At 33.8% G+C, this 21,567-nt stretch overlaps 3 protein-coding genes across 4 annotated transcripts; 2 read left to right on the top strand and 1 right to left on the bottom strand.

Moving 5' to 3' along the window:
• Positions 1-7,653: 7,653 nt before the first annotated feature.
• On the bottom strand, positions 7,654-8,522 carry LOC142550874 (late embryogenesis abundant protein D-34-like). The gene is made up of 2 exons (XM_075659916.1): positions 8,059-8,522; positions 7,654-7,836 (listed from the first exon to the last, which is right to left on the bottom strand). Exons 1-2 carry the CDS (start codon positions 8,386-8,388, stop codon positions 7,801-7,803), a joined length of 366 nt encoding a protein of 121 aa, XP_075516031.1. The 5' UTR covers positions 8,389-8,522; the 3' UTR covers positions 7,654-7,800.
• Positions 8,523-12,145: 3,623 nt separating this feature from the next.
• On the top strand, positions 12,146-14,246 carry LOC142550875 (uncharacterized). 2 transcript variants are annotated; one of them, XM_075659919.1, is made up of 6 exons: positions 12,146-12,433; positions 12,732-12,823; positions 13,554-13,596; positions 13,690-13,787; positions 13,922-14,010; positions 14,109-14,246. In XM_075659919.1, the coding sequence occupies exons 1-4, from the start codon at positions 12,196-12,198 to the stop codon at positions 13,701-13,703; spliced, it is 387 nt and encodes a 128-aa protein (XP_075516034.1). In that variant the 5' UTR covers positions 12,146-12,195; the 3' UTR covers positions 13,704-13,787; positions 13,922-14,010; positions 14,109-14,246. The 2 variants fall into 2 exon arrangements, with proteins under 2 accessions (XP_075516034.1, XP_075516033.1); XM_075659918.1 differs by having other exon boundaries at positions 13,554-13,787.
• A 2,722-nt stretch (positions 14,247-16,968) lies between these two features.
• LOC142550692 (uncharacterized) lies at positions 16,969-19,114 on the top strand. The gene is made up of 6 exons (XM_075659768.1): positions 16,969-17,410; positions 17,536-17,660; positions 17,818-17,938; positions 18,052-18,152; positions 18,616-18,761; positions 18,871-19,114. Exons 1-6 carry the CDS (start codon positions 16,969-16,971, stop codon positions 19,112-19,114), a joined length of 1,179 nt encoding a protein of 392 aa, XP_075515883.1.
• The last annotated feature ends 2,453 nt before the right edge of the window (positions 19,115-21,567 follow it).

Genomic DNA, 21,567 nt, shown 5'->3' on the forward strand with positions numbered 1-21,567 from the left:
TTAAATACTTTAATTGCATGGATTAAATATGATGTGCATGTTGACATGTTTAAAATGTATTTTTCTTCATGATTGCATTAAAATGTATTTTTAAATGTTATTCGAGTGGCGATTGAGGAACGGAGACCGAGGGCTGAAAAATTGAAAATGTTTTTATTAAATAATTGTTTTTAATTATTTAAAATATGGTTGATGATTTTTTCTTATTTTTGAAAATAAGGAGTTTTGAGGTGATTTTATACGCCGGGACGTAATTTTTATCGGTGTTGGATTTTCAACAAAAATACGAACGTTTTGGCAACCCGACTAATAAATTCACAAACTTTAGTAAACAAAATATTTTAATTAAGCACTAAGTGACTAATTGGGCCTAATTAACTTTCCTAAAGGGTCTAAGCCATTGTTAGTGTTTTAATTAACTATTTAAAACTCAAACCTACCCCATAAACCATCAGAATCAGACGCCCCACACCCCTTGTTTACCCAAACTCTTTCTTCACTCCAAATTCACGGCACACATAATTTTCAAGGGAAACCTTTGAAAGTTTGCAAGGATATTCAGCCATCGTCCTCGTCGTCGTTCTTCGATCCGTTAACGTATAATCGTGCGTTAAAAACGCAAAGGCACGTCATATTCTTCCCTTTATTCATCCATCACACCATAGTATTTGTTTAATCATGTTTTGAATGAAAACAAGCCACACATCTTAATATTTTCGTACATGCATCTTATGTGATTTTTAAAGCATGAGTTTTGATCCAAAAATTATGAATTTCATGTATCTAAGGGGCTTCCGTAATTAGAAAGTGATATGGGATGGTTTTACACGAATTTAAGGAGTTCTAGAACACCCCAATACGCTGCACACACGGAAGAACACAAGTTGGAACCATCTTTCTGTTATGGTGTTCGAGGGGCTCGGTTTAAGGGAGGTTGTTGCTTGGCTTGGTCTCGGCTGGGACCAGAGCTGGCTAGGGATGTGTTAGGGTCAGGTAAGGAGTCCTAGCCATGCTAGGACTCGAGCACTAGGGCTAGGAAGGAGTCCTACCCGAGAAGGGACATGCAGCGCGCAGGAGCAGTTGCAGCGCAGGGAAGGAAAGGCTCGGCCAGGGGGCTTTGGGCTGGGCTAGGCTAGGCTAGGTCCTTAGGGTTCTAAGAGGGTTCACAAGGGTTTGGACAGGGGCTGGTGCGGCTTGGTTGGCTGCTGGCTCGAGAGGAAATGTGAGAAGTACCAAGTGGTGCGCGCGGCTGCTGCCTTGTTGCTGGTGGATCGTACGCGGGTTCAAGTGCTTGGGCTGGTCTGGGTTGGGTCTGGGCGTGGTCCAGGGATGGTCAGGGTCAGGTAGGCTTGGTGGTGGCTCGGTTTGAAGAGTCCTAGTGGGCTAGGAGCCTATGGGCGAGAAGCTTCATGTGCGCAGGTTTGTGTCTCTGGTTCCAGGTGAGTTTGAGCGAGCTAGGGCTAGGTTCTTTGGGCTGGGTTTGGTCAGGATGGTGCCTAGGTGGGTTGGCTCGGGTTTGGCTTGAGGTGGCTCGACCATGGCTTGAGTAAATAAGGAGTTGGCTCGGTATGTTCCATTAAGGGTCAAAAAACGAAATTATAAAGACTAAAATTGGAACCATGGGTCCACGGGTGTGGTTCATGGCTCACAAGGGTATATTAGGTATTAAAAAATGTTATGTTTAAAATTTGGGATCAAAATATAGAGATTTGAATTTATTCGGGATTTAATCGCCTCACGAAACGTTAATTAAAGAATTAATTGAAACGCCTAGATTTAAGTTTAATAAAATTATGAAAAATTATATTTAAGCTTAAATAATTGTTTGGGATAAGCCCATATCATTAAAAGCAAGAAAACGATTAATTCAAGAATTTTTACGTATGGGGGTAAAACGGTAATTTTACACCTTAAAATTAGTAAACGTCATGGCAGTGCTCTGATTGCTATTTTATATGTTAAAATATTTATTTTAAATGTTTATGAATTTTTATGATTTAATATGTACATTAAAAGATATGCTGCATGCTTGGTTTTAAAGAAAAATGATATTTATATGCATGCTTTTATAAAGTGATGAAAATACGAAATGTTGAACGATGTGAAGAGATTATGACTAATACGAACACGTGATATGATGATATGTTAATACGTAAGGCCAAAGCTCAGTTGACGGGTGAGAGTGTCGCTGATGTCCCCGCCGCTCAGTACTGTTGTTACATGTAGATGGATCCATCGCCCCAATACGAATACGAAAGTCACAATCAACGATCTAAATTCAACGAATACGAACATTAATATGAATATGAATACATTTATGATGAATATGAATATGTTGACATGAAAATATTTATGTTTAAGTTTATGCATCTTCCTGAAAATGTTATTTTACGTAAAAATATTTTCACTGTTGCATGTGATTTTATACATATTATTTGTTATCAAGAATATGTTGTATTGAGTCTTTAGACTCTCTAGGTGTGATTGATGTAGGTGATATTAATAATAATAATAATGTTGGAGGTCTTGATGGTTGACTTTGCTGAGTTGAAGGTGTACATAACCCGAGGTCCAGCGTTTCTAATGTTCCGCACTAGTGATTTTATGTTTATGTTAAAGATTTTTACGATTATTTATTTATGCTTTTGAGAGGTTGATAGTATGAGCTGTACTTTTCAAATATTGCTTTTTAGGTTTGATAAAATGTTGGATGATTTCATCTTTGAACTATTTCTTTTGATTTTTAAATATTAGTTGGTTGATTTATTTTAAATGGTGTCAAAAATATTTTATATATATGTATGTGTGTTAGGCCGAAAATATGAGAGTTTTAAAAAAAATTTCTAATACTTTTTATGCAAAATGAATAGTGGACGTTTCATAAACACAATGCAAATTCAGATTCAATTCATTCATAAAAAAATTACCTTTCTAATTACATTGTTTGCCGATGTATTATAAAAAAAATAACGTTCTTACAAAAAAGAATACTGAAGAATCACACACTTGCAACTTTGTCAAAAATTATCATTGATACTATTGATATAACATCAGTTATTACTCGATTGCTCGATAATACACACACTATCCATGTATGAACTGTTGAATGTAGTTAGTTATATATATAATAACCCGACACCACTCTCCCGCGATCATTACTCGTACGACTTCTCCAGCCTTTTATTGTAATGATCTGACATCACTCTCCCGCGATCATTACTCATAGGATTTCTCCAGCCCAGGCACTGGAGTTTTTACCTTCACAGGATTCGAATCCAAGACCTCCTGGACATATAGGTCTTGGCAAAATAATCCTGGTACCAATTGAATAGCTCAATTGTTCATCTTGAGTTCGAGTAAAACATCATTCATCTCATCAAACTAACTATGTAATTTTACTATATTATATTAGTATTTTTCTTTATATTTTACTTTTTCTCCTTCTATTTCAATTAAAAATATTAATAAATTTTATTTTAAAATTTTAAAAACTATTGCATTATTTATTTTTTGGTGAAATATATGCATCGTGTGTGTCATGACTTGCTAGTATATATAATAACTGAGTAATAATAGAAACAAAATAATATCATGACGTAATTTTTAAAATCACCACGATACCTCTCTTTTCTATTTTTAGCCCCTCTATTATTTCGTTGAATGAAAAAATCAATATATGTAAACAAAAATCTAAAAAACTTAGTAAAAATCATAAATTTCTAAATTTTATTTCAAATTTTTCAATTTCAATTTTTTTTTCCGGTACTTGAACAAAATTGACCATTCAAGAATGCTGTTTTAACATCCATTTGATGTATATCAAGGTTATGCAAAGTTGCAATAGCAATGAGCACACGAATGGATGTTATTCTTGAAACTGGTGAATACGTGTCGAAGAAATCATGACCTTCTCCTTGTCTATAGCCTTTGACCACAAGCCTGGCTTTGTATTTTTCAATACTTCCATCAATTCTAGTTTTCTTTTTCAATATCCATTTGCATCCCAATGGCTTGGTACCTGGTGGAAGATCCACTAGTTCTCAAGTATGGTTTTGCAAAATGGAATCCATTTCAACGTTGATGACTTCTTTCCAATAAGGAGCTTCAGGGCTAGCTAGAGCATCTTGTATGTCCTTTGGTTCATTCTCCAACATAAAAGTATGGAAGTCTAGACCAAAGGACTTTGAGACTCTAGCCCTTTTACTTCTTCTTGGCTCTTGCTCCTTTGAAGAGCCTTCCAATTGTATAGCATTTTCATTTAGAGTTGGATCATGTGTAGGTACTTGACCTGCATGCTCCGTCTCAAGTTTTCGCTTGCTAGAACCATTTTCTTTCCTTTCTTTACAAGGAAATATTTTTTCAAAAAATACTGCGTTTCTTGACTAAATTGTCATGCCCGTATTCATTTTTGCATTTTCAGATTTGTGCACTATAAACCTATATGCACTACTATTATGCGCATATCCGTTGAATATGCAGTCGACCGTCTTTGGTCCAATTCGCTCTTGTTTAGGCTTTGGTATTTCAACCTTAGCTAGACACCCCCACACTTTGAGGTACTTGTAGGAAGGCTTATGACCTTTCCACAGTTCATAAGGTGACTTGTCATTTTTCCTGTGGGGTATCTTGTTCAGGATATGATTAGCCGATAGTATTGCTTCCCCCCACAAGTTTTGGGGTAGTCCTAAACTTATTAACATAGCATTCATCATATCTTTCAGAGTTCGATTCTTTCTTTCGGCAATGTCATTCGATTGTGGTAAATAAGGAGCAGTCGTTTCATGAATTATACCCACAGATGTGCAGAATTCATCAAACGGTGCTCCGTATTCGCCCCCTCTATCGCTTCGAACCCTCTTTATTTGTTTGCCTAGTTGATTCTCAACTTCGGTCTTATAACCTTTGAATGCTTCAAGAGCTTTATCTTTCGACCTCAAAAGATATACGTAACAGTACCTTGTATTATCATTAATGAATGTCACGTAGTATTTTTTCCCTCCTCTAGTTTGTACAAACTTTAAATCACCAAGATCGATGTGTATTAGTTATAGAGGAGTTGTACATCTTTCAATCGAGTGGTAAGGCGCTTTAGTCATTTTGCTTCAACACATATCTCACATTTGTGTGTTGGATTGACGTTGTGTTTAGGCAATAATTCCAGTTTCATTAAACGTTGCAAGGTATTAAAATTTACGTGTCCTAAACGAACATGCCATAAATGAGAACACTCAAGCAAGTAAATAGAACTTTTTTTGTATTACTTTCAACGACATTTTGGCGTATAGTCATTACATTCAACTTGAAAAAGTTCTCATCGAGATATCCTTTTCAGGTTCTCATCGAGATATCCTTTTCCAATAAAATGATTATTCTTGGTCAATACAATCTTGTTAGACTTAAATACTAGTCTAAACCCGTGTTTGACCAACAGAGACCCCGACACGAGGTTCTTTCTTATGTCCGGAACATGAAGTGCATCAACAAGAGTTACTTTCAAACCCGATGTCATCTTCAGTACTACATTTCCGTTGCCCACCACCTCAGATGTAGCGGAGTTCCCCATGTATAGTTTTCTCCTGGTCGATGGAGTGTATGTGGAGAACAATCCCTTGTTGGAGCATATGTGTCGAGTTGCTCCAATATCAACCCACCACTCGTTGGGGTTTTCCACCAAATTTTCTTCCAAAATAACTGCAGATAAATCAAGTTCAGAAAAATCAAATGGTACTGACCTTTCTTGTTACGTTGGCTTGAGGATTTCCCTTCTTTGGCTCCTACAATCTTTAGCCATGTGATTCGGTTTTTCGCAGTTATAACAAGTGCCTTTGAACTTCTTCTTATTTGATGGTTGTTGGCCTTGTTGTGGTTGCTTCTCAAACTTCCTCTTCTTCCCTTTGAAACTCGATTCAACAATGTTCACCCTTGCTGTCATTTTACTTGCCTTGGTCTCGGTGCTCTTGTTGTCCTCTTCTATCCTCAATCTCACAATAAGATCCTCCAATCCCATCTCCTTCCTTTTATGCTTCAAATAATTCTTGAAGTCCTTCCACAACGGAGGAGTTTCTCGATCAAAACACCAACTTGGAAGGACTCGCTTAGACTCATTCCTTCCTCATGAATCTCATGCAAGAGAAGTTGTAATTCTTGCACTTGACTCATTACGGACTTTGAGTCCACCATCTTGTAATCCAAAAATCTCCCAACAATAAACTTCTTCAAGCCCGCATCCTCCGCCCTGTATTTCTTATCAAGCATATCCCAAAGTTCCTTGAGGATGTAGTTCTTGCACAAGAAATCACTTTGGTTCCATGCATCCAAAGCGACCCTCATGTTGGTGTCTGTCTCGTTTTAAGCAACGGTGGGAGGATCCTCCTTCAAGAACCTTGACAAACTCAAGGTTGTGAGATAGAAGAGCATCTTTTGTTGCCATCTTTTGAAATCTGCACCAGAACACATTTTCGATTTATCTCCTGGTGCAACGGTTGCATGTGGCGTTGTAGATGACGATGCCATTGAGATTCTTCTTGCAAATGATTAAAAATCCAAAATTCTTCTTAAGATTGTTGTTTGGGTATTCAAAATTGATAGAAGAAACAAGAAGAAAACAAAGAAAATGGCTTTGTAGAGGCAAGTGTTGAACACTTTCTCCTTAAGAAAAATTTGCCCCTCACAATGTGCAAGAGATTTGTGGAAATCTTCTCCCAAGATACAACCACAACTCTTAAATAATGAGCACTCAAATATTCAAGTTCTATCACAAGGAAATGAATGAACTATCTCTTGTTGAAGAAGGAAGAAGAAGAATATGCAAAATGAGTATGTTATGTGTTATATATTTTTGATTTTCAATAAATCAACCATTTAATGTTTTTCATGTGAAAGACATGATCTTTAATTCATAGTGATGTCCTTTGGCCATTGTAACTGACCACAATCATCAAACAATGTCAAGAAAATGAAAAAATACCAGAAAAATCCGAAGGGACACGAAAAACCACGAAGGGGTGCGTGCAGGCGCCCCTGCGCACGCGCCACCGAGCGCTCTCGGCAGCGACTGCCGAGAGCTCTCGGCAGGCGTGCGTACCAGCGCTCAGATCTGCGCGCACCTGCGCGCATGCTACTGTTCACCGACTTTTTTTTTCTTTTTCGGTTTTCGTCCCTTACATGTTCCGACTATTTTTTTGAAGTTCTTTCAATATTTGATGAACTCGTTTCGATTTTAATTCAGAACTACCGAACTTAATATTTGTTCATTAAGCTTCGTTCTTCGTTTCGAATTTTTTCAATCAAACACATTAATTTATTTGCTTAATTTTCATTCATTAAGTATCAAAATTATCCAACATGTGCAACTAAGTCCAACAAAAGGTATACTTAAAAAATCTTATTTGGTTTCCCTTCCTATATCGAGCCGTACCGTAACAAGTCATACTAGCGGATTCGCCCGGTTTCTCTGATTTAATTCGAAAAAGTTGCTATGAAATTAAAAGAATACGAACAAGTAATAATTTAGATTTAAAAACTTATTTTTTAAAACTAAACTCATACCCAAAAATTGTTAAAATTTGTTCTGCTCGGAGCAACGCGTGACATATATATCTTAAAATATATTGTCATATGAGTTCATAACATGTTATAAGAAATTCATATATGTTCAATTTTACCGTTCATTATTTCTGAAAATCCAAATCAAAATTGTAAACAAAACTTTAATTCTGAAATTATTTAATTTTTACACTGAGATTACAGATACAGAAACATTCTTAAGCCGCTATGTCATTATTCTCCTGGCCTGATTTTTCACTGAGGGTGCGGTTGAACATGCTGTCCTATAACCTGTAGTAATATCATGTAAAAAACCTTAATTAGTTTCCCAAAAAATGGATCAAAATCCATGTTATTCTTCGCCAGGGAACCTGTGAATTAATCATTTTCTAGTTGGGGCTGGATTTGTTTGTTGAAATGGGAAATTTCTTCTGAAGATTTGAGTTCTTGGTATGAGATTAGTTATAAGTGATCATCGATGAATATGTGAATTGATTTGAATGTTGAACTTACATGTTTAGCTACAGATTCCGTGATGACACGGGTTCCTGGAAGATCGGTTTCCCCGAGCGTCACGCCTTCATCCTCCACGACCTTAGTAACATCTCGGTGGCCCACGACACCGGCCCTTTCATTCCTGGTGGCCGCCGACTGCATCACTGCGGCGGTGCCGCCCTTTAGAGTCTTCCCCAATACAGATGTTTCTGCAGACTGCATCATGGCAGCATCTCCCGGCGCAACAGGTTTGCTTGAAAGTTCCCCCGAGACTGGGAAGATGTCGCCGTATTTAGTGGGTTCTTGTTGCTCCACCGCCGGTGGTTTTCTTGGTCGTTCTTGGCTCATATTTTCCCCTTCCGATCCAGTTCTCTCTATGTGCCGAATTTCCGATGGATTAAATGTAGTTGGGAAGAAATCCTATCCTAAGACGTTGTCGAAGAACATTACACTTGGCAGAACTAAACGAAATGAAGAGAAAAAAAGAAAAAAGAAAAAGGCCTATTCTCATTCCACTGCGATCGGCAGTTAATTGACATTTCTCTTTTTTATTAATTTTTTTACTTTTTATTAATTTTCTATTTCTTAATTTTTTTAATGATTTTATTTACTCTTTCTTTTTTTTTTTTAAAAAAAATAATCTTAATCATTTATTTTTTTAAAATTGGTTTTTTTTTTCTAGTTATCTAAACATTAATATATACTTATTTTAAGTCAGTTTCAAATGGTAAAATACAAAATCTAAACTCTAAAAAACAATCTTTTTTCCATGAAATTTCAACTAATATCAGATTGATTTATTGATGACGTAATTGATACATGTTAGTTAAATTAGGGTTTTTTAAAAAAAAAAAATGGTAAAAACTTGTGTGAGACTGTTTCACCTGTCGCATTTTGTGAGATGGATTTCTTATTTGGGTCATCAATGAAAAAGTATTACTTTTTATGCTAAGATTATTATTTTTATTGTGAATATCAGTAGGGTTAACCCGTCTCACAGATAAATATTCGTGAGACCAGCTCACAAGATACCTACTTAAAAAAAATTCTCTAAAATGCATTTTTACTAATACAAAAATAATTTAACGTACTTAAGTTTTGAAATTTAAATATATCATTTTGTTATAAGGGGAAAAATACGTATTTTAGTTAAATTTTATTAAAATTTGGCGTATATCAATGTGCTATTTAATCGTATGTACAAAAATATATATTTTACTCAACAATACAATTATGAACATAAAAACTAATAAATTTGAATTTAAAAAGAAAATTAACTGCTGTGACTTTTAATGCATTTTTTTTAAAAAAAAAACGAAAATAAAGTGATTATCATTTTTAATTTTAAAATTTCCGATTTTAAGAATTTCAATTTTACCACGAAAATTACAGATTTGGTAAAAACAATTTAGCTTATTTGTGGATGATAAATATATTGGCGGAGTTAGATTAAATTTTTTTTTACTGAAAATAATTTAGAGTTTCAATTTTTAAATTTTACTATCTAAAATTGAATTCTTGTAGTAAATATATATTAATGGATAAAAAAGGCCAGAGATAATAAAAATGAAGAGGAAAAAGAACAAAAAGGAGAAAAAAAATTTAAAAAAAAAAGAAAAAATGTATAAAAGAAAAATAAAAAATAAAAGAAAAAGGATACATGTCAATTAAAGAGGTAATGGGAGTAAAACTCCAGGAGGAGCATAGATTCTCCCCTAATGCGACAGTGCGATGAACATGGAAAAATAACCACTGAAAAATTGAGTTAAATTAAATAAATGAGTAGATTTTTTGTGAGACGGTCTCACGAATCTTTATCTGTGAGACGGATCAACCCTACCGATGCTCACAATAAAAAATAATTTTCTTAGCATAAAAAGTAATATTATTTTGATGACCCAAATAGAAAATCTGTCTCACAAAATACGATCCATGAGATCGTCTCACATAAGTTTTTGCTTAAATTATAATATGTGGATATCGCCAAATATATATTTCCAAAAAAAATGAAAATCAAGTAATAATTTTTGTTTTTTTATTGAAATGAAAAATATATCGTGGAAAATTTCTTATTATGCTTTTTAACCAAAATAAATAGTTAATATTCTCCACCAAATTTTGTGTTCCAAATTACTCGCGAGAAAATATTTTTATTTATTTTTGTAATTGGCGCGTGCCAGACACTTTGTGTCACACGCGCCACAAAACATGTGGGGCAGCCGCCCCATGCGGGCCTCACACATTTTAGATTAATTTTTTTTTATTTTTCTTTTTCACGCTAGCCAACGCGTATTTGAAAATTAATTTTTTTAATTTTTAAATTTTTTTCTTTTTCTTAACGGTTGGATTTGTTTTTTTTTTTTTATTTTTTTTGTTTTCATTTGTAAACATTGTAAATTTTCTATTTTTTATTTTTTTAAAATATTTAATTAAATTCAAATTAAATTATTAAAAATCCAAAAAATTTGTAACGGTTATTTAACAGCTAGTTAACGGCTAGCCGTTAAATAAATTTATTTTAAAAAACATTAAAATATTTAAATATTTTATATTTTCACGTTTTGTTTAAATTCTTCTTCCGTCGTGGTATTTCTTTCGAAATATACTTTATTTAATAAATATATTTTAAAAAACATTAATGTTATTTTTTAAAATTAATAAAATTATTTTATTAAAAAGTAAGATTATTTTAAAAATTAGAATAATTATTTAAATAAGGTAAAATATATTTAAAACATATTTATTTAATATGAAAAAAATTTAAGATGATTGAGTGGACTGTGAGATCCATAAATAATGAGTTTTAATGTTAAAAGAAACGTGAGGCCATCTCCAACCACAAAATCTATTTTGGTGCAAATTTTACACTAAAATAGTGCGCTTTCTGTACCAAATACAACATCTATCTTCAAACCATTTACTTCAAATCTTACACCAAAAAGAATATTCTCGAAATATTCTTTTTATTTTACATATATTAATTATTATATTTTATTTAATATATTTAAGTTATGACTAATGTTTTATTATTAATAAATTTAAATAATAATATTTAAGTTTATAATTTAATTATACAACATAAATTAATTTATATATAATATGAATTAATATACGAAAAATATTTAAATTGAAAAATATGAATGCAAATTCAAACACAATACAGATACAACTTCAAATATATTTTCCGGATTATTGATTATGTAGTTGTTTATCTTCTAAAAATATTTTTCTTTCGATTATTGTGTTTGTATTGCATTTATATTTGAATTATGTATTTCAAATTTCATTTGTATTTCAATTATCTTTTTCAATTTAATTATGAATTGTATTGTTATATTAATTTTTTTGTATTTTTATTAAATTATATTAATTAAAAATCATTAAATCAAATTAGTTTTTAAATATTAATAATTAACATAAATAAAAAAATTTAAAAGCAGGGCCCTCCTCTGCGCCAAATTGGCTGCACTATTTTGGTGAAATAGCGCAGCCCCCATTGGAGGAGTAAAAGCTGCACCAGCCTTGGAGATGCTATGAGTAAAAAATATATGTTGTTATAATGAGTATATGGCAGTGGACTCTACGATTTTTGATGAGTTTGTGGGTGTTATAATACTCAGCCATTGTAGGATGCTCTTACCTGTAATTTCTTATAATATTGTCAAATATATAATTTTTATTGATGTGATATTTACGATTTCATGTACATAGAAACCAATTATCAATGTAACATTGAATGTTACAAGAAAAATGGCAGATACTTTTTTCCTTCTCCCCAAACACGCGCTTGTATTTTAATAAGAAAAAATAAAAATTCAGATAAATTTATGCCAGTAATTATACATTTTAACAAAAAAGTTAGTGTACATAAAATTATATTTTTTATTATCAAAACAATTCTAATATATATATATATATAGCTAAAAAAATGTATTATGGTTTATAATGTCATGCCAATGATGCTAGCATCTCTCTCTTGTTGATCCATACAAACCATAGAATGGCTTGTAGCGTCCCAAAATGTTCCCTTCTTCCTCCCCATTTCCCCCTAACAAACTACATATTTACATTATCCCACAGCCACAATGACCATTTTGGCGTTCTTTCCTCCTTCCACTTTCCCTTCTCTACGGCGAGAGAGGAGGGGAAAAGGCGATGGAAACCGTGAATGCACGCGGCGAAGCAATCGCTGCAAAACGGCAGCCACCCTCCTCCTCTTCTTCTTCTAACCTAAAACAAGGCATTGTTGCTGTGGAAAAAAGGGTTTCAGATCTTCTGGTTGGTTGGAGCGCCCTTCAGATGGCAGTTCAGAACGAGTGGGGTGGCCGTAATTCCGGGCTGAAATCAAAGAAACTTGGTTCTGATATACTCTTCTGGCTCTTTCATTCTCAAGGTAAGCCATATATGTATCTAGCAGTATCAGTATGCGAAATGCATGCAGTCTATGTTTGATCATATTATTTTTTAAAAACTTAATAGATAAAATTTGAATTTTTTTTAATTTAAAAGATCTGCCACTTTCCTAAAAATTATATAGATCCGTCCCATCATTTTTCAGCTTGAAAACGTTTGGAGGATGAAATTTTTATCTTCAAGAAATTTATATACAGAATTTCATTATATTTTTTGTTTAAACTTGAAGAGGAATTCAAGAATTGGTTCATAGTGTGATAATACCCTCTGAATTACAGAATTACTTGAAGTAGAAGAATTGGAGAATCTGCTGCATGAAAGATTGTTACTAAGTTTCAACACAGAGATTGAGGATGGCAGCATAGAGGAGGTCTGTTTATTAATATTATTAATACTGGCAATAATTATAAGTCCAAACAGTTCGTATTTAAAGCTCGAGTTTATGGGAGCCCATACATTAGGGGAGTCACAGTTTCGGTCTCCAATTTGTCCATTTTTATTTCTAGTTCAAATTATTTTCAAGTTGTGCACTAAGTTGGTCTTTGTATGTGCTTTGAATTTATTCATTTTCATCGGAGCACATACATGACGCGGCGAACGATGACACGACGTTGGAAATTGCTGACTTCTTTGATGTCATGTCGGTGCTCTGGTGAAAAAAGACTCAAATCGAAAAAAAAATGTAAATTAGTTTATTAAAACTGTGACTTAACCGATAACAAGACCAAAAATGAAAATATAGAAGTTATATAACCAAAAACATAATTTCGTCGTTGAAGAAAGGTATAACTATATGATCGAGTGCTTACCGTTTTACCAAAAAGCTATAGCTGGTAGTAATGGTGCAACTCAAATATTTTAAACCGCACAACAGCTCAAGCACCATGGTTCGATCGCTCTACCAAGCTAACATGGACAATTATTGCACCCAACAATAATTTTGTTGCATTCCAAGAGTTTCGAAGCCTGATCTTTGAAACCGTGTATCCAAAAAATTTAGTTACAATATTGGAAAATGATGCATGTCACTGTTTTGTGTTTTGAGATACTTAATTATTAATTATTACTTAATTCTTTTTTTTTTGTTAATTGTAAAACAGGTCGCAGAACAGTTGATGTTATTGCGTGAAGAATATTTGCATGGTAATATTTATTCAACCAGATGATCAAGAACAACAAATATGGTGCCAAATTCCAAACCCTTTTATCCATATATTTTATGTTGTTCATCCGCAGAGCTGATACGATGATACCATAAGATGCATGGTTGTTATCCATCAGATGATTTACGCCCGATGGGACATAGAATTTTGACCCGGCTAATCCAATGTCGAGTAACGGTTTTTTTTTGTCATAAAATATAAAAATAATTATGTATATAAACCTTATATTATTTACATTTGACAATGTGAAGTTATGCTAATTGATACGATAAGTTTTAATGCTTTAAATTTGGCTTTCCTTTTAGGTTATCTTGGACCAGATTTAATTTGTAAGTGATACTTGGACAGAAAGTACATATATTTACAAAGTTTGGATGGCTTAATTAATTGTGAGGTAATAATTTTACTTTTAATTAGTTTGGATTTAAATTAAAGTGACGTCGAAGTTAAAAGCTATAACATTCCTTTTTTTTTTTTTTTTTTTTTTTGTAGGATACATGAACGTGCAAAATGAAGATTGAATTGATTTTTTTCTTTCATGTTATTTAGTTGGTGAAGATTATTTCTTTTTAATTTTATGTATCGATTGAAAAATATGTACAAAATGTTAGTTTTTTCTTTTTAAGTAGATGGATAAAATGATCATTATTTTATTTAATAAAAAATATGATAGAAACCTATTTTAGTATATATATTTATAACCCATCTCTTACTATATCTTATATTTTCCCTTTCCCAAATTATAGAAATTTCGAAAATGTTTCTCCGTCCTTATTTTCCTCTGAATTTATAAAATAAAGGATAAATGATTTAATCTTAATCATGATTAATAAAAAACAAATTTTAAAATAAGACAAAAACTTGTGTGAGACGGTCTCACACTGATCGTATTTTGTGAGACAAATATTTTATTTGGGTCATCCATGAAAAAGTACTACTTTTTATGCTAAGAGTATTAGTTTTTATTGTGAATATCGGTAAGGTTGACCCGTCTCACAGATAAGGAATCGTGAGACCATCTCAGAAGAGACCTGCTCTTAAAATAATCAATTAGATTTAAAATATCTATGCAAGGGATGACTGCATGTATTAGCTTTTAGTATAAATTAAAGTTTAGCCAGTTGATTATTAGTTAGCATAGCGGTTAATTGTTTGTTAGTCGGTTAATAGGTGTAGGTGTAAATAGCTGTGTATATATATATATAAATGTATAGAACTCTTGCAGTCTTGCTTAAAGTCTTTTTTCAAGTAAGAAAAGCATGGAGACTTTTCTCCATCTCATTTTCCCTCTGTTCACGCTCAATGTCGTATGAGAGTGATGTTGCTCACTCATTGATTGAAGATCTCCAATCAAATCGGAATGTTGGCCGCTCGCATACTCTGACGATCTGGTTGAATTCATCTCGCGTGATTTCATCGATTTAGGATCATAATGCAGTCGACTTCATTGTTCAACTTTACTTGGGTTTCTCCTGCAATGGCACAAGCGATCACTAGTTCTGATGATTCCATGAGTCCCTACTACATACATCACTCCGACAGTCTAGGACTTGTTCTCGTCTCTCAACTGCTGACCGGATATAACTTTGCCTCTTGGTATCGACCTATGGTTATAGCTCTTTCTGTGAAAAATAATCTGGGGTTTGTGGATGGATAAATTCCGAAGCCTGATAATTCTGATCCAAGATTGTTGGCTTCATGGAAATGAAACAACAGTATTGTGATCTCGTGGGTACTCATTTCCGTTTCAAAGGAAATATCAACAAGAATCATTTTCGCAGATTCCGCTTTGGATATTTGGCAAGACCTCAAGAATCAATTTCAGCAGAGCAATGGCCCGATAATATTTCAACTAAGGCGTGAATTGATCAATCATCGTCAAGGTCAAACATCTGTAAGCGTGTACTTCACAAAGCTTAAAACTATTTGAGAAAAACTCAACAATTTCAGACCTCAATGCGTTTGTCGAAGCTGTTGTGAAGGAATTAGGAAACTAGAATTGTATTATCAGATGGACTATTTGCTAGCCTTTTTTATGGGGCTCAATGAGTCTTTCCCCCAAGTCAGGAGTCAAATTCTGTTGATTGATCCCCTACCTCTGATCAACAAAGTCTTCTCTATGATGATCGAAGAAGAGAGAAAACGTCAGATTGGTTCACAAATCACACCCACATATTCAACTGATGACATGATATTTGCAATCAACGGAAATCCAACCAAATTCTCAACTGATAACATGAGATCTGCATCCAAAGGTAAACCCCGTTTCAACTTCAGGAACTATCCGAAAGAATGCCCTTTCTGTTCCGCTTGCAACATGTATGGTCACACTCTAGATACCTGTTACAAGATACGTGGTTATCCACCGAGTTTTAAATCAAAGCCCCGAATTCTATTTCCGACTCAAACTCATCCGATCGATCAACTTTCAAGTAAATTAAATTGCTTTGAGGCTGAAACTACGCCATTGACAATAACAATGGACAATTCTTTCAAAGTCTAAACAAGGATCAATATGGCCAACTCATGATCATGTTTGCTAATCACCTATCTTCTATCGTGACAAAGTCACACGATGCATCTAACACATCACATTCTTCAGGTACATGCCTTTCCATATTTGTACCACATCCCTTAATGTCTTCATCCAGTTGGATAATGGATTCGGATGCCTCACCACATATATGTTCAGATCTTAAGGAATTTATCTCCATGAGACCCATACAGAATTCAGTTGTCACTTTATCGAACCATACACATGTTAGTGTTGTGTCATGTGGTGATGTCAAGATAAATGATACCCTGATTCTTCGAGATGTACTGTTCATTCCAGAATTAAAATTCAATTTGTTTTCTGTGGGCTAATTCATTGCACATAATGAGATGGTTATAAGTTTTTTCCACGATCAGTTTGTGATCCAGGATCTCAATCTCAATAAGATGTAGACGAGTGGACACTCTATATGTTCTCGAAGCATTCAGGCCCTCTGAATTTACAACGAACATAGTTTCGGTTCAAGAATGGCATAATCGCCTAGGACATCCTTACAACAAGATTCTGGAATGCTTACAAAGTAGACTTCATTGTCAAAATGCTACTTTGGACAATACTAATCCATGATATATCTGTCCTTTAACCAAACAAAAAATGTTATCCTTTGTTTCAAACCATTGTATGTCATCATCCCCCTTTGATTTGATACATTGTGATAAATGAGGACTTTTTAATGTTTCTACCATACATGATCAACAATATTTCCTCACTCTTGTGGAGGATTGCACACGTTTTACTTTGATGTTTCTTATGCAAAGCAAGTCTGATGCATCACAATTTTTCTCACGGTTCCATGCTATGGTAGAGACTCAGTTAAAAAGTAAAATTAAGGCCAGTAGAACTGACAATGCTCGAGAATTGACGTTCACAGATCTAGTTCACACGAAATGGATGATACATCTATTCTGTTATGTACAAAGACCAGAACAAAATTCCGAAGTTGAAAGAAAACATCGGCATTTGTTGAATGTGGCGAGATCCTTGTATTTTCAGTTGAGAGTTCCTATCAGATTTTGGGGAAAATGTGTTCTAACAACTACCTTCTTGATCAATAGAACTCCTTCCCCCTGGCTTAAACACAAGACTCCTTATGAGCTCTTGTACAAGAGCACATTTGATTACTCAATCCTCAAGGTTTTTGGTTGTTTGGGTTTTGATTCCACATTCCCTGCTTCTAGACATAAGTTTCAACCGCGAATAAGGACATGTGTTTTTCTGGGCTATCCTCTTAGAGTGAAGGGTTATATGTATGATATCCACAATTCAGAGATCTTTTTGTCAATAGAGAACATTCGTCCTTTCCACTCGAATGACACATCAGAACCCTTATTAGATGTTTTTTCTAACCTTGTTCTATCAAACTAGCGCTTGAAGTCATTATTTCATTCGATGGTCCAACTCGGAATTCTCAGAGTGTGAATATACCTGAGGATCCACTAACTCTTGTATTTGAGGAATTATCCAACAAATTTGATTCTCAATCCATCCAAGTGACTGCACCAAATTCGAATTTCTTCCAGGGTTTTTCAGCCTATGTCATACCTTCGGGACTATCATTGTAATCTGCTGATGAAAAATACACATTCTAATTCCCCAATTCTATATCCTTTAAGCAATCATCTATCTTATAACCTTCTATCACAACAGCATAAAGCCTTTGCTCTCAATGTTTCTGCACAATTTGAACCAAAGTTTTATCATGAGGCTGTCCAATATCCCCAATGGAGAAATGATATGAAAGATGAACTATCGGCTTTAGAAGACAACTGTACGTGGTCTGTTGTGCCACTACCTCAGGGCAAACATACCATTGGATGTCGTTGGGGTTTTAAATCAAATATGTGCCCAATGGATCTGTTGATCGTTACAAAGCTCGTCTAGTGGCTAAAGGATACACTCAACAAGAAGGTGTTGATTTCTTTGAAATATTTTCTCCCGTTTACAAACTTGCTACTGTCAAAATTCTTCGTGCTCTTGCTGCCGTCAATAATTGTAATTTAGTACAACTGTACGTTAATAATGTGTTTCTCAATGGCAACTTATTTGAATAAGTATACATGGATTTGCCACTAGGCTATTAAAGGCACCAGTTTCAAGTTTTATTCCCAATCATTTGGTTTGTAAGATTCATAAGTCCTTATACGAGCTCAAACAAGCTTCTCGACCATGGTATTCAAAGTTTTCTCACTCCCTTCTTAACTTTGGTTTTACTAAATCCAAATCAGATTACACTTTGTTCACTAAAGGAGCATATTCTTCTTTCATTGCGTTGCTAGTGTATGTCGATGATATCATCATCGTTGGACCATATCGACCTGTTATTGACTCTCTAGAAACTTTTCTCAAAATTCAATTTAAATTGAAGGATTTAAAGTCTTTGAAATACTTCTTAGGATTGGAGATCGCTCGTTTTAAAGATGGATATTTTCTCTATGCCAACGTCAGTATACGCTGCAACTCTTGGAAGACACTGGATTTCTTGCTGGGAGGCCTGCTAATACTCCCATGGATCCAAATTTTAATCTATCTACTGAACAAGGAGACCTACTTTCCGACGCCTCCAACTATAGACGCCTCATTGGTCGCCTCTTGTAACTGCACCATCTGACGTCCTGACATCACATGTGATGTCCATAAGTTGAGTTAGTTTGTTGCTCAACCTCGTTCTGTGCATTTGACAGCCGTTCATCACTTACTCAGGTACCTTAAGTCGTCACCTGGCCAAGGCATCTTCTTTTCTACTACTTCATCAATCCAGATTAAGGCATTTTCGGATGGTGATTGGGCATCTTGCCCTCATACTCGACGCTCCGTCACGAGCTTCTGGGCTTTCCTTGGTGAGTCCCTTGTATTTTGGAAAGCCAAGAAGCAAACCACCACTTCTCGATCTTCCGCCAAAGTCGAGTATCGAGCATTGGTAGGAACTACCAGTGAATTGGTTTAGATCTTGCAGCTATTAAAGGAAGTTCATGTTACTTTGTCCTCTCCATCCACCATCTTTTGTGTTAATCATGCTGCCATCCATACTGCAAATAACCCGATATTCCATGAACGTATCAAACACATCGAGATCGATTGACATTTTGTTCGAGAAAAGATAGTTGGTGGAATAATCAAACTTCTTCCTATATGGTCGCACTTGTAGCTCGCCGACATGTTCACAAAACCAATTCCTTTTTCCTCTTTATCAACTCTCATGTCCAAGATGGCCATCAAAGATATATCGTCCATCTTGAGGGGGCGAATTAGCTTTAGTATAACGCTTAGCCAGTTGATTATTAGTTAGCATAGCGGTTATTTGTTTGTTAGTCGATTAATAGGTGTAGGTGTAAATAGCTGTGTATATATACATGCACAGAACTCTAAAGTCTTTTTTTAGTAAGAAAAGCATGGAGAATTTTCTCCATCTCATTTTCCCTTTGTTCACGCTCAATAGCATGCGTACGTGAACTTGGTTAAAAACTTCATGAAAATTGATCAATAAATGCATAATAATTACTATCGATAACGTAACAGCTACAGAAAGTTTGGAAAATTTTCAAATGTTAATTGAAAATGAAATTTTTTCAAGTATTTATAAATTTAATTAATTGTGTTGGCTATTAAAATGCAAGAAATCTTGATTTTGATGATAGTAAAACTTGTTATTGCATTTCTAACATATTTACTCAAATGTGTTTGATGAGTAAATTTGTAAAATAAACCTGGTCAACAACCTTTTTTTAAAAAATGATATCCTCAAGTGTATTAGAAATCTTGATTTTGATATGAAAATTTGTTATTGTGTTTCTAATATATTTACTCAAATGTATATTTGATGAGAAAATTTGTAAAATAAATCTGGTTAACTAATTTTTTAAGAAAATTACATCCTCGTTTTCTTAAAAAATAGTTGACCGGGTTTAAGAAAATACTCCATATATTATAGATGTCAAAGAAGAAATGCTAAGTTGATGAATTATAATTCAGCAACTTAGTTTCGAGCGCAACTGTTTATTTAAAATTTATCTAATAGCCCAGTGATCTACAAATCATCTTCACAAGTTAAAGTCTGAATCAGAGCACATTGAAGTTGTTGATTCTACATAGCATGAATAAAATAGTTTCAACTTTTATACGGTCTCATATTTCAAGCAGCTCTCTCATACGAATTTGAAATCGAGTGATTCTTGATTCCATGAAAAGCCAAGGCAGAGGGATACAATTTTTGTGTTCATTACTTTGTCCAAATATTGATGAATCAAGAGTTATAATTATGAAAAATGATCAACCACACATCAAGTTTTACCATCCAGTCGGACCGGACACCAACTGGTCTGTCAAAGAGCAGAAAAGTCAACCTTGTCTCAAAAGTTGTCAGTAACCCATATATGACTGTTGAAGTACAAAAAATTATCCAGAACTTTTCCAAACGACTATATCTTGTATGTAACATTCATATCATTCTTAAGATCATAAATACAACACTTTGAAAATCAAACTAGAGGGAAAAAAATAGCAAGGGTTTGGAACATTTGGGCATATTAGAGATAAGTTAGAGATTGTTCAACCCAACAAGAAGAGCATGTGATAAACTATAAGAGATGGACTTTGAGAGATAAATCATCCACAGCAAAATGAGTTTGTAGAACACTCTTGTTCAATAATAGAATAAACATCGTTTGAAGAGAGCTCACTCACAGAAAAGATATATATGTTTCATAAAATAGTTAAGTGGAAGTCTTTGCACAAAGAAATTAAAGAATGTACTATCGTTTAATTTGGTTGATATATTTTTCATCTCAACTAGAGTTGAGAGTGTGCTAGGAGTTTCAATTTAGACAAAAGCCAAGTCCTAAATTAAAGTATTTTTGTGCAAGATGTTGTAAAAACTAAGTCTTTCAGTGAAATATTTCCAGTAACGGAACAAGGGAAGAAGTAGAAGGATTTGATATTTGAACTTCCATAAACAAAATTGCGTCTCTTTATTTTACTGCATTTACTTATTGCTACCGTTTTGAAATGTATTTTTGAAGCATTTTATGTGTTTGATAAAATATCAATATGTTGCATACAAAGTGTTTGATAAAACGCTTCAACCAAACTATTTTATTATTTAAAATTGCATTTTTTTCAAATGGTTTCGAAAAATGTTTAATCATTCTTTAGAGGTTTATGTTCAATGTCTTTCGCTTGGTTTAGAACAGAACTAAATATAAAATCTCAGTGTTCGATTCATCTTTTAACATTCTAAGAATGTGTTATTATAGTTCTTTTTAATCGTAAAATTTTAACATTGTTTTTTTCATTCCTCTAAACATAGTTTCGGTTAACAAATTGTCTAAGTAAATAATTCATTAAAAAATCAAGCGTCTTCCATAAATCATAAACTTTTTGGAAAAATGATTTTTTTGGTAT

This window comes from Primulina tabacum, chromosome 7 (genome assembly GCF_025594145.1).
Source record: "Primulina tabacum isolate GXHZ01 chromosome 7, ASM2559414v2, whole genome shotgun sequence".
In the NCBI taxonomy this organism is placed as follows: Eukaryota; Viridiplantae; Streptophyta; class Magnoliopsida; order Lamiales; family Gesneriaceae; genus Primulina; species Primulina tabacum.